We start from the raw sequence: 18,832 nt of genomic DNA, 5'->3' as shown, positions 1-18,832 counted from the left end.
TGTTCTGTTTTACTTACACTGAGACTTTGACTCATCAGTATCACAAGACTCAAATAGGAAAAATGGCAGTTAGCACATTTAGTGGGAAAACAATCTGAGGGAGAAAGCTGCAAAACAAGAATGAACAAGAAACTGAAGGAAAAGAGATACTGCAAATCTGACAGCAGTTCAATATATAACAGTCTAGAAAACAGTTTAATGATGTTCAAGGCTGCATTCAAAGAGGCCCTGTATCCTCAGGCAGGAATAATATAGTTCTAGGAATACGAGGAATATTATTCACAGTACTCAGCATTTCCAGTCAGATCTAAATAAATGGTAAGGATGTCAGAAGAGAATCACAAGTATTAAAAGACAAAAATTTGCTGAACTTCATCAAATGAGGAATATTTCAGAGGATATACAATTTTTAAATGACTGAGAGTTATTTAAGATTAAATTAGCCTAATGTTCTACAGCATAAAATCTACTTAAATTTGTGATTGAAAATGGGATCACATAACTGCCCACACAACTCATTAACATGATTCATGTCTTGTTTAACATGAGCCTTTTTGATGTAAGCAGGACTGACGGGGATCATTCCACCATACAATTGTACTTCCCTTGTTTTAATTTAGCTTTTTTCCCATGTGATGTTTGGCATAAAAATTTAAACCCAGTAAACGCTAGGCTAAGCAGACAGAACATAGCCACACAAAGAAGGAACCTCCCTAATAGCTATTGGAATCTTTCCAGAACAGGAAACAATTAGAGAATAAACAATGATGGTATATTAACTGTCTTGCCAACTGCAGCAGTGATAATAACATCTAGGTCATAATGTGTCACGTGAAGTCTCCTTTAAACATTAAAAATACTGCTATAAGACTGTTTTTCTTGTCTTCTGGTTTGATTTTGTAATTCTTATTCCTTGATTTTACTGATATCAGATTTAAGCTTCTTGTCTCTACGTTCCAACTCTTCCCCTTATTATTTTTGTTCTCTTTTCTCATGGTCTGTACTGTCTCTGTTCCTGCTCCATATCACTCCTCCTATTTTTTTGTGAGATTCTCATCCAGTCAGTCTGGTGGGTTTTTTTTGTCCAAGCAACGAAGTACCTATTCTGGCATCAAAGGTCTATTTCTACTGTACTACACTGTGTGAACTAACTTCTGCATACAGTGAGTGAAAACTGTTCGTTATTATTCCTCTTCCTCCACCCACACGCTATTTGCTATTCTGCAGATTGTTAAATGCCTGGAGAAATCATCATCATTCTTAAGTGTCTGGAAAGTGCTCAACCAAGAGTGGGTGCTGCAACAAAGCACACAACAAGCCTTCATGTTAACACACATGATAAGACAGCTCTACTGCATGGTAGATGGAGGGATTCTTATGACACAAATACTTGACCAGAAAAGCCCATGCTTTCCAGTGCATCCATCTCATCCCCAACATATTGAATTGGTTAATGTACAGGAGAAGCATTTGCTGTGTTATTAATTATGGTGCTTCTGTTACTTGATCACATATATACAATCATACATGTAACCAGTCCCTTTGCCAGAGACAGAAGGAAAGACTTGCATCCAGTCATGTTGCATGGTCACGCCACACTCAGGGTGTGCCTCAAGATATATTAATTAATATATGTACTTCAGCTGCTGACAAATGGCTAGTCTGCCTTCTAACCACAACAAGAATCTAAATAATCAGATGAAACAGTCTTGGAGATATCCTGCATGCATTCCCCAAAACAGAGAGATGATGACACTCTTCCAAGTGATAGGCCTTCAATCTTGGGGGATATATTTCTTCTGCTCAGGGGAGACTGACAAATTTGAATGTGGCAGACAAGACAACAAAGGATGGAGATCTCAGTACATGGGAAGGAAGAAATAGGAAACAGCAGGCAATGGGAGATAGGTAGCATAGGTGACATTGACAAGGAAATGTGGTAAAGCCACACAGGCTAGGATAAGCTACATGAACTCTAGCTTAAAAGGGAGGACAAATGAGGGTCAGTATGAAAGGGTGGTGCAGAAGTCAAAGCAGTGTGGACGGGAAGATGCAGGTCAGAGAATGCATAAGCAGCAGAAAAGAGAAGGCAGTTCTTAGAAAGGCCAAGTTAAAGGACTGAAGTCTGAGAAGCTAACTAGCAGAAGGAAGAGGTCAGTGACAGAAAGCTAGACAGGGTGCAGGGGAAGATGAGGGTAATGCTGTGACTGACAGAGGGGGCATCAGAGGAGCCATGCAACTGTGATTGAAAGAGGAGAGATGGCTGGCTCCATACAACGCCTTGGACAGGAAGTGCCCAAGAGACAATCATTTTATTAAGGTAACATTTTATTCATGACAGAAAGTCTGAAGGCCCCCATATTCACCAAGTATCTTTCCCCATTAATGTCAAATTCAGTGCAGCCTAAGCCCTGCAGCATGGCAATAGCCTCAATACAGCAACTCTAAAATGCTTGGCTCAGAAGGAGAAAGGAGGGAGAGAAAGGAGGGGGAACATTGTGGGGGTGAGAGGAGGTTTAACAAAGAATCATTTTAACAGAAACTCCTGAGTAATGGCTCTGCCCCAGGCCAAGAATAACATCAGCTCAATGTCAGCAGTTAGAAGAGGGCTCAGCCAAGCCCCATGGCCAGCTCCAGCCTCTTCACAGGCACAAGCCAGTTTACGGCCCTTTCCCGAGCTCGTGAGCAGCCACATCTGCCTGCCCAGAGCCCCGTGGACAGAGATGAAAGGAAGACCTCCTGCATGGAGTGGGAGTGAGAAGACTGTAGGTGAGAGAAGTTGAGGATGAAAATTACATGGCTAAGTAAGGGCCTTGAAAGAAGGAGAGCGTGGAGCAAAAAGCAGAAGGGCCTCTCCTTCAAGATGCTCCCAGAAAAGGATGAGGGCAATTTGCCCATAACCTATTCTCAAGGACCCTGACTAATGACTCATCTGCTTCACAGGAGGGAGAGTGGGAGTTCAGACCTCCATGTCTGAACAGGTCAGGTCTGTTCATGGGAGTCCAGTCATGCCAGACTGTGAACAAACAGCTCCTTGCTACTGGAGACCAAGCTGTTTAGAATGAAGGTTTGTTCACCCAAAGGCTTCCTTCCTTTTAGCAGGGAAGCCTTTTAGACATCACTCAGAATATATCTCTCTCCCCATAATAACGAAGTAAGGTAACAAGTGTATCAATTAAGTCATTATAACCTTAAAAGATTCCCCAGGCAGAATGGAAATGCTGTTCCACAGTGGTCCACGTTTGGCATCTAGGTGTCATCCAGAACATCAGTAATACAAGCCCTTTCTCGTATTTCCTCCAGCTCTTAAGATGTTAAGAGTAATGGAAGAAGCTATTGCGAACCACAGCATGAAAATGCTAACAAAATCACTGCAGGTAATACTAGTTTTGTTGCAACCCACTTTAAGAGCAACTTCCTTCACAAAATCTGTGCCTTATGTACTGTCTCTGGGTTTTTCTGCACATCTAAGACTTAGTCAGCACTGCTACATCCCAGGCAGGTTTTTCTCTTAGTTACCTGTTGCCGTGCTTGGTTTTGCTCCAACAGCTGTCTTGACTGAAGTTTCTGCTGCTGAAGTTGCTGCACAGCAAACTGAAGGTGATAGTTGGGATGTGCCAGAGGACCCCGTGTAACCTTGTTGTAGACACTGTTCTCCATCTCTCCTTCCAAGGCAAAATGATGATTCTCTAGCGCCCTGAGGAAAGAAGAGTCGTCATGTTTTCACCACTCTGCATACAAGGACTCCTGTCTATGAGGCACTGCTTCTTACAAAAAATCTCTTAATATTTAGCCAGCTATGAATTTGCACTATGTGGCTTTAGCAAGCACAACACCTGCTAGAGGTGCCATGTGCCAACTGCTTCCTGCTAAGGCCTTTCTTGAATTCCAGGCTGGAACTATATTGCTAGACATTCTCTTGAGGAGAAAAGAGGAGCGGAGAATAAAAACTCTAAACTGGATCATTTCTGTGGCTGACTAGCATTGAAGACAGGCAAGAATAGCAGCAGGAAAAAGACTGATTCCCATCACTAATGAGATAATTACTTATTTGGATTTGTAGAGACTTTAATACAGTAACACAAGGCTTACACTAAGCACATACATGCTGCAGTGGCAATGGAATAGAAACAGACACGCAGTACAACATCCAGAGAGGAGGAAGGACTGGCTGGGTGAGGTTGCAACTAGGATACCTACTGACTCCATACAGTTACAATCCAAAAGGCCTGGGGGGAGTGAGATAGGCTCATTACTTTCATCCTCACAGCAATGCAATCCTTTCCCAAAGGACAAAAGGCCTCCTGCAAAGAGGCAGGAGCTCTTACAACCCAGGCTTACATGGTAGGAGTTCAGCTGTGGCCTGCAACATGATAAGTACCAACAGAAGCTCACTGGCTTGCTTTGAAGTTTGTAAGCCTTGGCAAGAAGGCAGCACCAACACACTTCTACACAAGGCTGAGGGGCTTTGCAGAGAGCAGGTGGCAGACTGACAGGGCCACGAGGTGTCCTGAAGAGGCTACAATGGCTCAGCAATTCACACATTCTGTGCTCACAAGACAGATGCTGTAAGACCCACTGAATCCTGACACTGGGTAATATAACCTTCAAGCCTCAATGCCTGAGCTTCCCAAGTGTCTGTTGATCTCTGTCACATTTCTCTCAAACACTACTTTCAAATATTTCCTTTGGATTCCCAGGGCAGACTTCCCTTTTATTTCCTATCCACATCATACATAACTGGGACTTAAAAGATAATTGGTGTCTTTCATGCCACAATTTGGCGTGTAGGTCATGGTTTTTGCAAGCAAGTTAACTGCAATCTCTTTGCCTCAGGAACCTATCAAAACTTACAACCTAGATTCTTTAAACATATCACAGCTTGCCTTGAATGTGTTGCTCCTTCCCCCAAAAACTTTGTCATTGCAAACACTTAAAATATTCAGAAATAAAATAATTCAGTCAAACACTCTTTAAGCTATTCACTGAAGTTATACTATTAATTCTAGAAACTAACATCTGTTCCAACTCCTCCCATATCTACCTCCAGTTCAGAACCTGCAATACATAAAATTAATCCTTTGATCCAAAAGAATGCTTATGAGGCTAAGGATCAAGTGATCATTTCTAAAACGTAACAGTCAAGAGACAAAACTGATATAAATGAAAACTCCACTAAAACTGGACCTGCCAATAGCCAGATTTCGTGCCACAGAGATGATGTACAATGACTGCAGTCTGTGGTATTCTGAGGGCCACTATCTAAATGGCAAAATTATAGTAACATTTGCCTGATTCTCATTTCTTTTGTTTTGAGGTATCTGGCAAAGGATTAACTGTTACAGAATTACAGATACTTAAGACTGATTTTTTAAAAAATGCACTGGGATTGCTATCTTTCTCCAACCTTTGTCCAATTCAATGAACTCTCAAATGCTCTCACTGGGTTTCTAGCCTGCTAATTCACTTTTTCTGTTTCAATCATTATACTGGACATAATATTGCCCAGGTAAGCCTGGCTTAAATTACCCAGGAAAGCACTGTTGAAACTACATTATTAATCCTTTAGGAAGAACTAAATTTAAAAACACCAAGCAAAACCACAATAACTTTGACTAACATTTTCTTGCAGCACAGTCTTGTACGCAACTCCTTGTGGTTCCAATACCTTCTCTCCACGTGACACAACAAAACAGACACTACATTGAAAACACTGTTGCTTGCCTAAGTAGATTTTATCCTTATGGCCTGCAGAATCCTTCTGGATTGAATATGCTTCTGTTGGCTTCTACACGTTTTCCTTATTTACAGGCAGAAATCGAAAAAAATGCATTATTCTGCATTTATGCATTATGCTGCAAAACATAACTTCAACCTTCTATAATACAAACATACAATACTTGACAACAGAAAGCCAGTGTATTTGCCAGTCTTGGGGTCACTTTCATAAAGAGGTATTTCATCTGCAGTTTTGTGAAGTCCTGTCTTGGGGTGACTTTATGATGCTGTACCCCTATCGCCTGCTCTATGCCCAGACACGAATCCTTTGCCTTTCTGTGTATTGAAGGCAGACCTGAGAGGGGGCGGGGTGGGGGAAGGCAGTGGAATTCCCTCAGCGCTGTGTTCAAAAACACAGATAACTTGTTCGCTTGCTTCTCAGCTCTTGGCTTCTGCAGCAGGGAAGAGAGTGGCATTCTCTTGCTTTTTAGCTAGCTTCTTGTTCATTACCTGAGGAAAGAGGTTTTTCTGGGACTTTGGATTCTTCTTCTTCTCTTCCAGACTGTTCAGCAACATCAGAACATCACTGGGAGACCCTACACCATGGCCCAGAGGGGCCCATGCTGAACCCCAGCTCTGGAGAGGAAAGAGCCACACCACAAAGACTTCGAATTTTACCAGGCTCTCTCCACAGCGAGAGGTTTTGTTATTAGACATTAGTCTTTTTCCCGTGCCTGCATGCACTTTTGCTTGTTAAATAAATAGTTGTTTTCACTTTCCTCTGAGGAAAATTTTTTCCAAACCTGGTGGGGGAGGGATGGCTGTAACCTGCCTTCTACCAGAGGATGTTCATTTTGGACATTCCTCCCAATTGGTCTCAAACGAAGACAAGTCCCCACATAACGTATTATCAAGTGCTGATATTACATCTAAGGCAATGTTTGCCCTGGTACAGAACAGGGCTTAGGATCTGAGACTCAATACATTGCTGCCAGAGACATGCTCCAGCTCTCAGTCTATCTGCCATGCTCACAGGAATGCATCACAGAGCATCTCCTATTCTCAGTCTCTGCCTGTTGGATGATTTACTAAAGCATGACAGCACTTTTGCACCCTTAAGCAGAAATTAGTTCTGCCTAAGAAAATTACAACAGGTTCAGCACCATAATGAAGGCTGCAAAACAGCTGTAGAGGACCTCACACCTTAATGGATACTAAAGAGTTCACTCTTTAGGGAGATTGTATAAATACTCCAAACTGAATTAAAAGCTTTCTCACAACTCACACTGTTTTAGGCAAAGCTAAAAATAACCAGAAAAAAACCTCCACACCCCTAATGGAAATGAGGATTGTAGAGTCAGTACTCACAGACCTGCTTGTTTTCAAATCAGGATTATTGCTTGAACAGTAATGATTCATTTCTTTACATGTACAGACAACAGATTTAGGCACAGATGCACACACATGCAAATGGGAAACAGAAATTCCTGCCTGTGCCACCAGAAAAGATTTGGTTTCATTCTGTCAGCCAGGCTGGTTGTGAGCAATCTTCTCATAGCTTGCTCAGGATTATTTATGAGTTGCTTAGTTTAGAGACCTGGCCAGGATTCAGGCCTTCACTATGCACAGGAAATCTCAGCCTTTGGCATTATGGCCCATCCGTTGTAAGCAAGATTCTGTCCTTCCAGCAGCTCTTCGGGCTACTCAGTGTTTTTGGCAAGAAACCCACTGCGTTCCTTTCTTTCAACTGTAGTTTTCATAAAGGCTGGGCCAGAATTCCCTCTTCAAATTCACTGACAGCATACAACCTCTCTGCTGCAGTTTTTTTGTACCACAAAAGATACAGGTTTGCTTCTGAGACCATTTTCAACACATCCCCATGCAATTATGCTCAGGATCCAGTCTAAAAAGGCTAGGACACCATACGTTCATCTCTAGGTTTTCTAGTTCCAAACTACCTTTCTACTCTTGTTCCGTTTTCCAATTCATTAGCTCATTTCTAGAGTAAGCAACCTTTATGCAATCAACTACCTACACTTGTACTAGAAACTAATGTCAATATACTAAAATACTAAATACTAATAAAATGTTAATGCATTTGTTCATTGATTACAGAAAAAAAAGTCTCTATGAAATCTGGTCTTCATACAGAAGGGGTGTGATTATCAGCTCTTACAAGAAAGGAGAGAGCTGGCTTCTGTTTCCACTTCAAAAGAATTTGAAGGGAATTCCAAGGACTAAAGCTGTAGACAAGACCAGACCCCAGAACACCAGTCACTGAGGATCTCATAGTTCCAAAGACCCGTATGACAAACAGCAAGTCTGTACTAAAAGAATGACACATCAGGCTTACATTTATATTTCAACTGAAGCGTTCTTCCAATGGCACAGCTGGGCACTTGCTTGATACCGATTCTTGTGTGGCAGGCAACAATACCAATTCATGAAGTACTCTGGTGTTCTCCATATATCACTCACTAAGCAGGCACTTTTGAAATACTTGAAAAGTGTCTACATCCCATTGAAACTAGGCTCAAATTATTGTGTAAATGAAGCTTCAGCATTCATGAAGAATATTTCTCTGTTTAACCCTGCTTAGTTTGTGAGAACTGATAGGATCACAGCAGAAATCAGTATGTCTGGAGGTCTAGCAAACTAAAAAATAATTATTATCCTATTAAACAAGGAAACAAGCTGACAATGAAAGTACTTTGCATCTTTTCCTGTAAAGGCTGGAGCTAAGGAGGAACAAGAGCCATTGCTGGCAGTGCATTTATAAATCAGTGCTCCCACCTTGCCAAAGAATGCAAGACAATCTTGGGCAGCAGTTTCTTTCCCACAGGGCATTCAGACAGTATGACAAGTCTAGGAAGTTTTCAGTACAAATCCTTGGTGAGCACCAGCTGCTAGAAAGTAGTTGGCATAGTAACTAATGATTCTGTCTAATGTGGCAGCTCCCAGCATCCTGCTGACTTATGTTCAGGCACTCAGAAAAACACAGAACATTTTCTTTGGCACACTGCGTGTTTCTTCCATCCCTAACAATAGGTCCTAGATTGGGGCTGGCTACAGGGCAATGATAAACAGAGTGGGATAAAGCCCAGGACGCTGGGGGCCTGGCTGGGATGCAGGAGTGTTGGGCTTCTCACTTGCCTCAAGGCCTTTCTTTGTCTTTCTCCCTCTTTCCTTCCCCTCAGCTTCAAAAGCAATAAATTAAAAACTGAAAAACAGAGCAACAAGTCTCTGAGAATGGTTTGCTTCTGGCATCTGCTGTTATCAGGAGTGTCTATGAAAGAGCAACTTTGGTGCAGTTTAGTCAGCAAGAGTCTACATTTTAGCATGGACTGTAGCTCTGATTGCTGGAACATGCAAGCCTCTAAAAGCCTCCTGCTTTGTAACATAAGCATGAGCTGTGTTACAAAGGTAAAGAAAAATAGTTTCACTAAACACCAGGGGCGAACAAAGCATTTTGAATATACCTAAAAGAGCTAAGCCTGGGATTTTGGAGATCTGAGGCACTGGGAGCTGTCCAGAACTCACCATGGTACAGGTACTTGAAGACAGGGAAGGGGCAGGAAGCAGCTGGCCTGTATAAAATGAGGATGCCATCACCTGACCTGCAATCTACTTTTGTACTCCTCAAGAGAAGCTAAGGAAAAGCTTTTAAAGTTAATGAGCATCTTGTTAAGGCTGCATTGGCACAATCAACTTGCAGAACTGCATTTTGGGTTCACATCCAGTTCAAAGTGACAAGTACAGTCTCCCATGGTAGAAGTGGTGCAGAGATGCAAGAAAGTTTCTGTCACAGACCATCAATCAAACTTTCCTCTCTTAGTGATGAGGCATCTTGAAATAGTTTCACCTTTAGTTCTTCAGCTCCCCTGTTTCCCAGCAGCTCAAGCTATTTTACCTACAGAAGGGGCTCTTACCTCCATGTATTTGTGCCATGAGAAAACAGAAGCTGCGTAACATACATGTGCAAAGTCTTAGGACTGAGTCGGTTTAGGCAAAGAACATGAAAAGTTTTGTGGATTTAACTACAATTTCCAAATCCATTCACAGGTTAAATGTAAGAGTTACCAGAGGAACAATTCAAGCATTCCAGGACATTTTAATATGCATAATATCTAGCAAATGTCAGGAGTCCCCCTCTGCTATTCTTACAATTCTCCCTTTCAGCTGAGAGAACTGATATTGTTACAAGAATTTTATTCAGAAACAAATACATGAGGAAAAGCATCCAAATTATCCCCTTGTGCTGCAGGATCAACACGTTTCAGTGGCTGTAGGAGTCCATGTGTCACACTCAGCTGCACAACTCCACACGCAGCTATGCATTCAGTGTCAAGAATTTCCCCCAACATTCCCAATTAAACTTAAATTTTCTCTGTTTTATTATATGACATTCCTCTTATTTCAGGACTAAACCTTCATTACCAGAACTATGTCTCCTTTGAGCTCAGCCAGCCTTGGCACCCTTAACTCCCTTCTTTTTCCTCAACTCAGTCCCTTCTGGCCTTGACTGCACATTGCTTTTCTGTGAACTTTTTCCACTTTATTATTCCAGATGTGCATGCACAATAGCTATACAAGGAAAGCCCACTGCCTTCTTGCTCCTTCACTTTTTTCTACAAGTACTATCGAAGTCCACAGGCTTCCTTCTTTTCTGGTATATGTTGCTGGATAATTTAGTTCCTGCTTCCTAGCTTCTGAAAATTATTCTTGCTGTTTCCTTGCCATTGATAAACCTGGGTCTTGGAACATAAGTATTTTCTTATAACAAAGGCAATGCAGTTCAGGAATTAAATGCCTTTTACATCATCATGAGGCAATGTCATGAGTGTTAAGTGTCTAACCTGCTAGGTTAGAAATGAGGTGCATCAAAACAGCCTTCTGATAGCCTAGGAGGAGAAGGGCAGAATAAGATTAGGGAGCACTGGAAAACCTCTTCAGGCAAGGCCTAACCTATCTCAGCTACTCCTGGATTTAGCTGGCATTATCAGTCTCTTACTTTCAGAAGAACTAAACTTGCCAGTCTCAGCAAATTAAATCAAATATTTACCCTTCAGTGGAGACAATTTTTGTTGGGCCCCTAGTAGCATCCTTGGCTTCATGCCTGCTACAAAATACTGTCAATCTCTCTGATCTGGGGAATACTTGGCAGGTAAACAACACTTTTTCTTCTTTTTACACATGGCAGCTCTGAAATTCACTAGCAGAAATGCTGAATCAAGAAGATAACCAACAGCCAGCTGACTGCAAAGTTCAGTGTCTTCATCCTATTGTGGCTCATCAGGTCACTGGAGAAGTAATGACGGTAACTAAGCATATCTCCTCCAAGTGATCTAGATTAACAAAAATCACACAGCCTTTCTACCCTCAATTAGTGCAAACACAGGGTTGAGCTTTACTGAGTGGAAGGCACTTCTGGCTTCATGTTTCTTGCACGTATTTCCACACCTGCAAGCATAGTTGCAGCCTGCAAAAATATTTTAACAGCAAGACATATATATGGTAAGACTAAAACAGAAACCTGGTATCATTTTGCTCTCATAAGGAAGTTTTGGGGAGGATTACCCGCTTAACTCTGACATGCAACTGCCTGAACTGTGTTGTGTGGTCCCGCGTACTCAGCCCCAAATTCAAGCTATTAATTAATTAAGGAAGTTCAGCCAGAGCAGGGTGAACCCAATGAACTTACCTCACTGTACTGTCTGGATCTGCTTTTATTAAGGTAAGTCATTCAGACTAAGAACATGTGTTAAGTGCTATCTTAAATTTGATCACTAATTCTAGTCCAGGCAAAGTTTCTGAAGTGAATATACACACTTCACAGAAGCCAAAGGACAAGAAAATTAGATGCAGTATGGAACCACTTATAGACAGGAAAGGTGCTCCTCACTGAAGAGGTTCCACTGTAAAAGCCTAGCATGAATCAAGTGGACCAACTTGATGAAGATGAGTTGTAACGACATTCTTCTACTTTTTCTCTTTCACTGTAGACAAGTTTATTGAAAACCAAACTGAAAAAGACTTACAGGCTCTATTTATTTCTAGACATAAAGCCCTTTTTAGTGCTTTACACAAGCAGACTTTGCATTTTATGGGTGGATATCAGCAGTAGCACACAAGGCTGAAAACAGTAAACAGGCACTGTTATCTGTCTAGAATATACTTTTGACTGAGCCTGTAATTAAAGTCACTAATCTCTCCTGAAAACCCATACTCCTTACCTCTCTCTAGAGAGGCAGGGGTTAAGTCAGGACCACTAAATTAGCCCTGCACCCTGTAATTGTCTTTGAAAAGCTGCTCACAGGGTTTACAGGGAAAGAGTGAGACTGTAGCTGCTGTCCAAGCCAACATTTGGTTCCTATTACAGTGAATAAATCTCCCCCTCCTCCTTTTCTTTTCTTACCCCTTTTTATATTAAAAGTCCATCAAACACATTTTTTTCCTTTCATATTTTCCATTAAGTTTCCTCCTGCATAAGCTTTCCCAGAGTGTGGTGCTCTTCACTGTATGTGCTCAAGCAGCAGCTGCAAGATCCCAGTGAGTAAGAAAATGGGGAATGAAGAAGCTCAGGCTCCTCTTTAAATCCCAAGAGGCAAGTGAAAAGTTACAATTGGGCTAAACTGGTGAAATCTAGAGTACTTGATAAGAATAAACAGACATAAAAAACAGGCTGTTGAGTTTTGCAGGGTTAGGATTCATGAGATAGGGGAGAGTACTCAAAGCTCTGCCCCTGCCCAGAGCTAAATGCTCCTGTCACCATCAGTACAACGAAAGACATAGCACAGGATGGTGCTACACTAGAGGGCCTTAAGGATTCCTTAGGATGTGCTGTCCAGATCTCATACCACTTGAGGCCCAGATAAAATTTTTAGTGCTGTATGACCATGCAGTAGAGACATCTCATGCACTTAACTCTGGCTATTTTGTTGTCTAAATATTAAATATCTAGTACGCTGAAACCTCTAAAGAGCATGTCAAGCCTCTAGATTCCACAAAATTAGCACTGAAATTAATTAAAATAACTAACTTGGCTTGACATCCAGTACAACTATCACCTTGTTATGTGGTAGATGAAGACTCTCTTATGAGTGTGTCTTAGAGAAGACTTGATAAATCTGGCAGCTTAGATGGTCTGTCTATGGGGACAGTGCAGCTGAAGTATACAGTTGCCTGACATCATGACTATACATCTCAAGAATTATAGCCAGATATGAGAATTTCACAAAAGAAGCAATAACTCTACATTTATAATCTATACACCTAAAGGGGAGGCTAGAATCTGTTCTGTACTTCCTGAGCAAACATCTACAAATTCAACTATCAGGGATTGCGGAAAGTGTCACCTGAAAGCCAGCTGGCCACAGTTATATTAAGATAAATGTTCCAGGTAAAGGAGGCAGAGAAGCAGCATGGCACCAGTAAGATGCATCTACTGTGCTACCATTCAGTAATACAACTGAAGTCATATAATATCTATCTGCTGAAATAAAGACAAAAAAATACAAAACAAGAACTGAAGGTCACTTCTCTGGGTCCTTGCTGTGAGGCTGTATGCTTGTGGTTAGTAGTCTCTTGTTTCTGAATAATTCCCCAAGCACTGATACAAGGGCAGAGTAAAGGTCCTAAAGAGACCTCTACCTTTAAACTACTGAATTTTATCAGCCTACATCCAATGTAATGAAGCTGAATTAGCTTCTCAATAAAAAGATAGATTTGCACAGTCCCCTAAACCTGATGATACTCATATGCTGGCCAAAGCAGCACCTCTAGCATGCTTATCTGCCCTACATTATAAACTCAATTCCATAGGTATATGTAGTTTCTGCTTTCCTTGTCCTTCAAGTGGATTTCTATAAGGTAACAAGGTGTAACACCAAATAGACTCTATCTGAGAGTGATCTCCCACCTGTTAAACTGAATTTTTTTCCTCCTCAGGTTTCTTTTGCAGTTTGTTTATGCTGGAGCTAAGGGAGAATTCTTTTACCTCCACCTCCTGTACGAAGATTGACTCACCTGCTGTGGCTCCCTGAACATTTAACAATGGACTAGAGGAAGAAGTGACTATGTCTGTGTCAGCACACACTTCCTAAAGTAACAAAGTAGTTATGTAAAATATAATCAGGGGATGTTGGTGGAATATGCTCAGTTACACAGAGAGACTCTAGCATGGGTTGTTACCTATTGAAGAAGCTGGCCCAGTGACTGTATATGATGCATAGGCGAGACCATCCTATCCCACACATTGCAGAAATTAAAAAATATATGAAAAAAAGTCTACTTATACAGAGACCACAGGTAGATACTATCATGATATAGACTTTCAGCCATCTTAAGAGCAGCATGGCACACTGACACCAAAGCAATACCAGGGGTGTGGTGCTCATTGGTTTACACCTTTTTTTTTTTTAAATCCCTGCAAGCCTCATGGATGGCCACAAAGCACTGCATTTGTATTGTAAAACGTAAGTGCTATTTTTCCCTCACTCCACCCAACTTCCTTAGAGGTAATGGAAGATACTTTATAAAAGTGCTTATTATTTCAACCAAGGTAGCACAAATTCCTAGCAAGGTTTTTCACAGGCTAAAAGTGACAGAAGTTTACCAAGTCTGTAGCGTTCCTTCTATGAATCCTCAAGAGACATCCTACTTGGAGGAAACTACTTTCCAGAAAATAGCAAATATGTTGTGTTTTGTTGATAGCTAAAATGCAGCCTAAAAAAAACCTTCAGAACAGAATGGCAGGTTCAATTTTGATTTAGGTGTTATTGATTTTTAATATGGAAAGAGAAAACAATTTAGAAATTCTACAGCCAGCACTGGAACAAAGACAAAAAACCAGTAGTGACATTTCCTTCCCAAAAATTCCTATGCATCTGTCCCTCTCTATTGCCTGGGTGATGACATACCAGAATTTATTGTAAAGAACTGCAAGAAAAGACTAGAAAGGCTTGTATTTTTATAAAGCTTTACCTGCAGTAAAGCTAGTACTGCAGAGCAAGAATCTCCCTATTTTTTTGGATTTCGTCCTCCAGAGATAAATACGACAAAAGTGTACTGCCTTGCCAAAAGAGACCATTCCAGTTTACCACAATTTTGGCCTCCTTGTTTGAAACTATACAGACTACAGTCTCCATTCTACTCTTACTATTGGGATCTATCTGGCTCTTCACCCAAAAACAGAGTTCAGCCTCCAGCATTTCCAGTAAACCAATGTTTCAACAAGCAAAATCAGAGAGGAGTTCACATTATCATAATGAAGTTCAATATTAGTGGAACAAATTGAGTTACAGGATCTTATTTCTGGCAGTGAAGAGTCAAGTGAGTAAAGGGGAAATTCCCAGCAAACTGCCTTCAGCAGATACAGCAGAGTGTTGTCTGTTCCTGCTTTAACAGAGGCTTTATATGAAGCCTTGGTTTAGCTACCACATTTCTCTGCCTCCCTCAATCCTTATTGAAAAGATGATCCAGTCCCTCTAGACTAAGCAAGGAATTCTGGTGCACCATAGATGTAAATCTCTGCCTACTTTATGTGGTCATTACAGAACAAAAGCTTAAAATTACTGAAATTAGTTTGGAAGCAGACAAAGCAGAAGATGGTGAGGAAGAAGCAAATAGGCAAAGAAAGCTGAAGTGAAATAAATTTCTTACTCTAATAGGCCCAATTAAGTGCAAGGTACTTCACTGGCATGCGGCACAAGGCACTGTAACTCAAAGTGTAAAATATAACAAAGCAACACTATAGCTAATGCCCATACTCTTGGTTTAATTTATTTTATTTTCTTCTCTCCATTCTGGCAAGTGTAAAGAAGAATACAATGCATGAAGGCTGGGGCCACAAGTGCTGCACAGGGCTGAGGCACTATATCTAGCAGCTGCTAAAACAGAACATCAAAGTCTGAGCTCCCTTTGAAAACCCATCAGGCAAGAACCACTCCTCCCCTTCAGCTTCTTTAGGAGCTGGTACCCTTAACCACTTCAGCGTGTTTGGCAGGTCTACAACCATTTCCAAAACAGGTGGTGCAGTGGAAAATCATGGGAGAGCCCCAAATCATTCAGTTGTCTCCTTTTCCCCAGCAGGCAGCAAGACACGTGCTGACCAAGAAGGCCAGCTGACAGAAAACAAGCACTGAGAACAGGAAATTTGTAATTAAACCTCTGAAACTACAAAAAAGGCTCAGGCTTATCTTGGTAAACTGGGCCAACAAAATCTTTCTCCAGGAAACTGATAGATCTGATGACAGACAAAGTCTGTCATTAGAGGAAGATGAGTAAAAGGATGTCGAGATAATTATATTGTATACTACCACGAGATGAGACAGCACATTCTAAAATGCAGTTCCTACACTTCAATATTCAGTCCAGCATTCATTGAAAGATCCCTCTCTCTCAGATCCTGTCTGCAGAAAATGCTCAAGTTGCACAAAACTTACTTGATCACCCAGTGCCTGAAGTATTTTTCGTGAGATTTCTGTCTCTACCTACAACTGCAGGCTAGGAGGTAGAGACTGTCAGCACTAGTTTTGTTTGCAAGACCTAGGAAAAAAGCTTTAAAATTATCTCAGTTTTTTCCAGGCACCTGTATTTGTTATGTTTTCTCCTCCAGCATGGACAGAGGAGTCTACAATGCAGTTGTGCCAGCTCTGCTGGTCATCCCAACTGCACACTATACCCATCTTTTCCCCTTGGGGTTTGAAAATAGGCATCTAGGAAGGGTGCTGTTTCCTTAGGGATGCAATTTTTCTGGATTCATTAATGACAGATTTGGGGTAAGCCTTTTAACTGATAGGTCTTTGGACTGTATATGGGGGTTGAATATTTCTACTGACTCTGGAAACCAAAAGCCAAGAGTAGGTATCTTCAGAGGAAGTACAGCAGCTTTCATTTGTGGAATTTGTGGTTAAACATGAAAAAAAGTTACACAATCCTATATTCCACTCCAACCCAATCCCTTTTTCTAGAGCCAAAATGAAATTGTTTCCTATAAGTACAGAGAAAACTGTATAATTAGTCAGAAGCTCCCAGACTCAGGAACACAGATGGGAACCGTGGAATCTCTACCCCAGGAATTTCACCAAGTTATTGCATGGAATTCTGATTACATCAAAGATGCAGATGCTAAACCCTTAAAAGGGCAGACTAAAATACCCTAGCCACTCGTGGAACAATGTCCTTTCAAGACTTCCCTCCTATCAGAGATAGGACACATCAAGCAAGGAGAATAACAACAGTGTCCATCAAGAAATCGCCATTGTATGCTGCTTCTTTATACTTGATGTCTTTCATGATGTTTCAGCAAATATTCTAAATAGAGCAGACTCAAAGGCCACAACTGGTATATTCCAGAGAAAATTCATCTGCAGTACAGACAGGTAAGAGTCCAAACATGGCCTCCAGAAGGCTTGAGGTGAACACAGAAACATCTGCAAAGAGGTTAACCTTCATGTTTTGTACTGTGTTTAAGGCTCTAGAAACTCGTTGGAGTGTTAAGACGGTAAGCAAGCTCTCACATGAAGGTTAACAGTGTTAGAAAAAACCTGAAAGTAAATGACAGGAGTAGTTGGTACCTGGTTTTGCTACCAAACAATATACACCATGAACACCAGAGTGAGATTTTGATAAACAACACACAAACAACTACGCCTTGTGTAGCAACAAGCATAATAATTCACAATTCATAAAGTTACATGATACCAGGAGTTTAGATAATTTCAGAGTGAAACATGCAAACAGCAAAATATCCAGCACCACAGTTCTTTTCCCTTTCACAGAAATGCTTCTCAATAATGTCTACACTTATTCAGGTTTTGCAATGCTTTAGAGATCCTAGAACGTTAACAACTTTTTTTCTATTTAGAAAATATCAATAGAGAAAACCTCTGCACTACATGAACCATATTCTGTCCTCTACACTGCAAAACAAACCTAGAAATTGATGCATAACTTTTGTCCTCTGAATAGCAGAGGATACTTCCATATTTAAATCATTCAGGTTGTTAGCAGCAGCAGGAAAATGGGATTTCAGAAACAAATCAAAACATGACTCTGAACTTTGAAAAAAGCAAAATCAGTTATGCAAACAATGTCCTGAACAGAAAAACAAAATATTTAAATGACTAAAGATGGGTTGGATCCAAGTTTCTTTAAATATACCAAAATAATCCAACTATTAAAACTGGGGTTTCAAAATTATTTTTCCAGTATCTATTATTTTACTTAATATTTTTAAATTTATTATATGTGCTTACTTATACAAACTAAAATAAACTGAATATTTGTGAACTTTGATAACAGAGAAGTTATTATTCCCACTGATTTTTTAACAAAACTAATTCCACATTAAAACACAGCTCCTTCTTGAGGTTTCTTGAGGTTTTTGAAATTTGAAGATATATAAGCAAACTGTCAATATGCAAAACCAAACTCTATGAAAGACAGCTGTTCCAAACAACCTTAATCGGCAGCCTTCATTAGAATTGTTCACAAGGGATAACTCTAAACTTCCTTCATTTTTTGTTAAGGAATTTTGAAAACAGAAGGCTAGGGGGATCACTGTTAGTAGAAATGAAAATATCACTCTCCTGGAGAATACCCTGGAGATATTATACGCAGTTCCTTATTGGAAAGGGATGTGCTCATCAAAGCACTGAACCTTAAGAACAACAAAGTCTATGAAGAATCACTTGAGGGGCTGAATTTTTGGGCCTGCGCTTAAATCTTCCACATACACTTTGATTTATTGATTTCTTCACAAAAAATGGGACTGTGTTCTCTTTGTCATGCTGACTGACTGAATCAGAAAGCCTTTAATTGTTGTTCAAATTATGATCCATCAGAAGATATTTACAGAGAAGCCAGAATCTTTAGCATCATGAGACTGTTAAAGAATCACACCCAAGTGTCTAGTGGAGCTGAGATGAGAAATGTATTGAACAGAACATTCTTTCTAAGAAGTTATTTCAAGTTCTTTCTAACACCACAACCACTGAAGTCTTAGGAAACTGCAATGGGAAGTAGAAGTCACTACACTAAGGAGTATGTTGTCTTTAACAAATAACAAAAAATTCTCATTTGAAATTCAGAATTTGACCATGAAAAGTTTTTC

At 40.6% G+C, this 18,832-nt stretch overlaps 1 protein-coding gene across 8 annotated transcripts in view; it reads right to left on the bottom strand.

Annotated features, from left to right (window-relative positions):
• The window catches only part of TTLL5 (tubulin tyrosine ligase like 5), a 130,077-nt gene that overhangs the window by 21,299 nt on the left and 89,946 nt on the right, over nt 1-18,832 (bottom strand). For all 8 annotated transcript variants that reach the window (XR_014226539.1, XM_082284295.1, XM_082284294.1 and 5 more), the window contains one exon: nt 3,520-3,697. Coding sequence is in view for 7 of the 8 variants with exons in the window: in XM_082284295.1 (XP_082140421.1) it covers nt 3,520-3,697 (178 nt within the window). In the remaining variant the exon portion in view is untranslated. The remainder of the gene's footprint in view (nt 1-3,519; nt 3,698-18,832) is intronic.

This window comes from Coloeus monedula, assembly GCF_965178545.1.
Source record: "Coloeus monedula genome assembly, chromosome: 6".
Taxonomy (NCBI): domain Eukaryota; kingdom Metazoa; phylum Chordata; class Aves; order Passeriformes; family Corvidae; genus Coloeus; species Coloeus monedula.
Note: the sequence above shows the minus strand (reverse complement) of the source record. Positions and strands in the feature narration are given on the sequence as shown.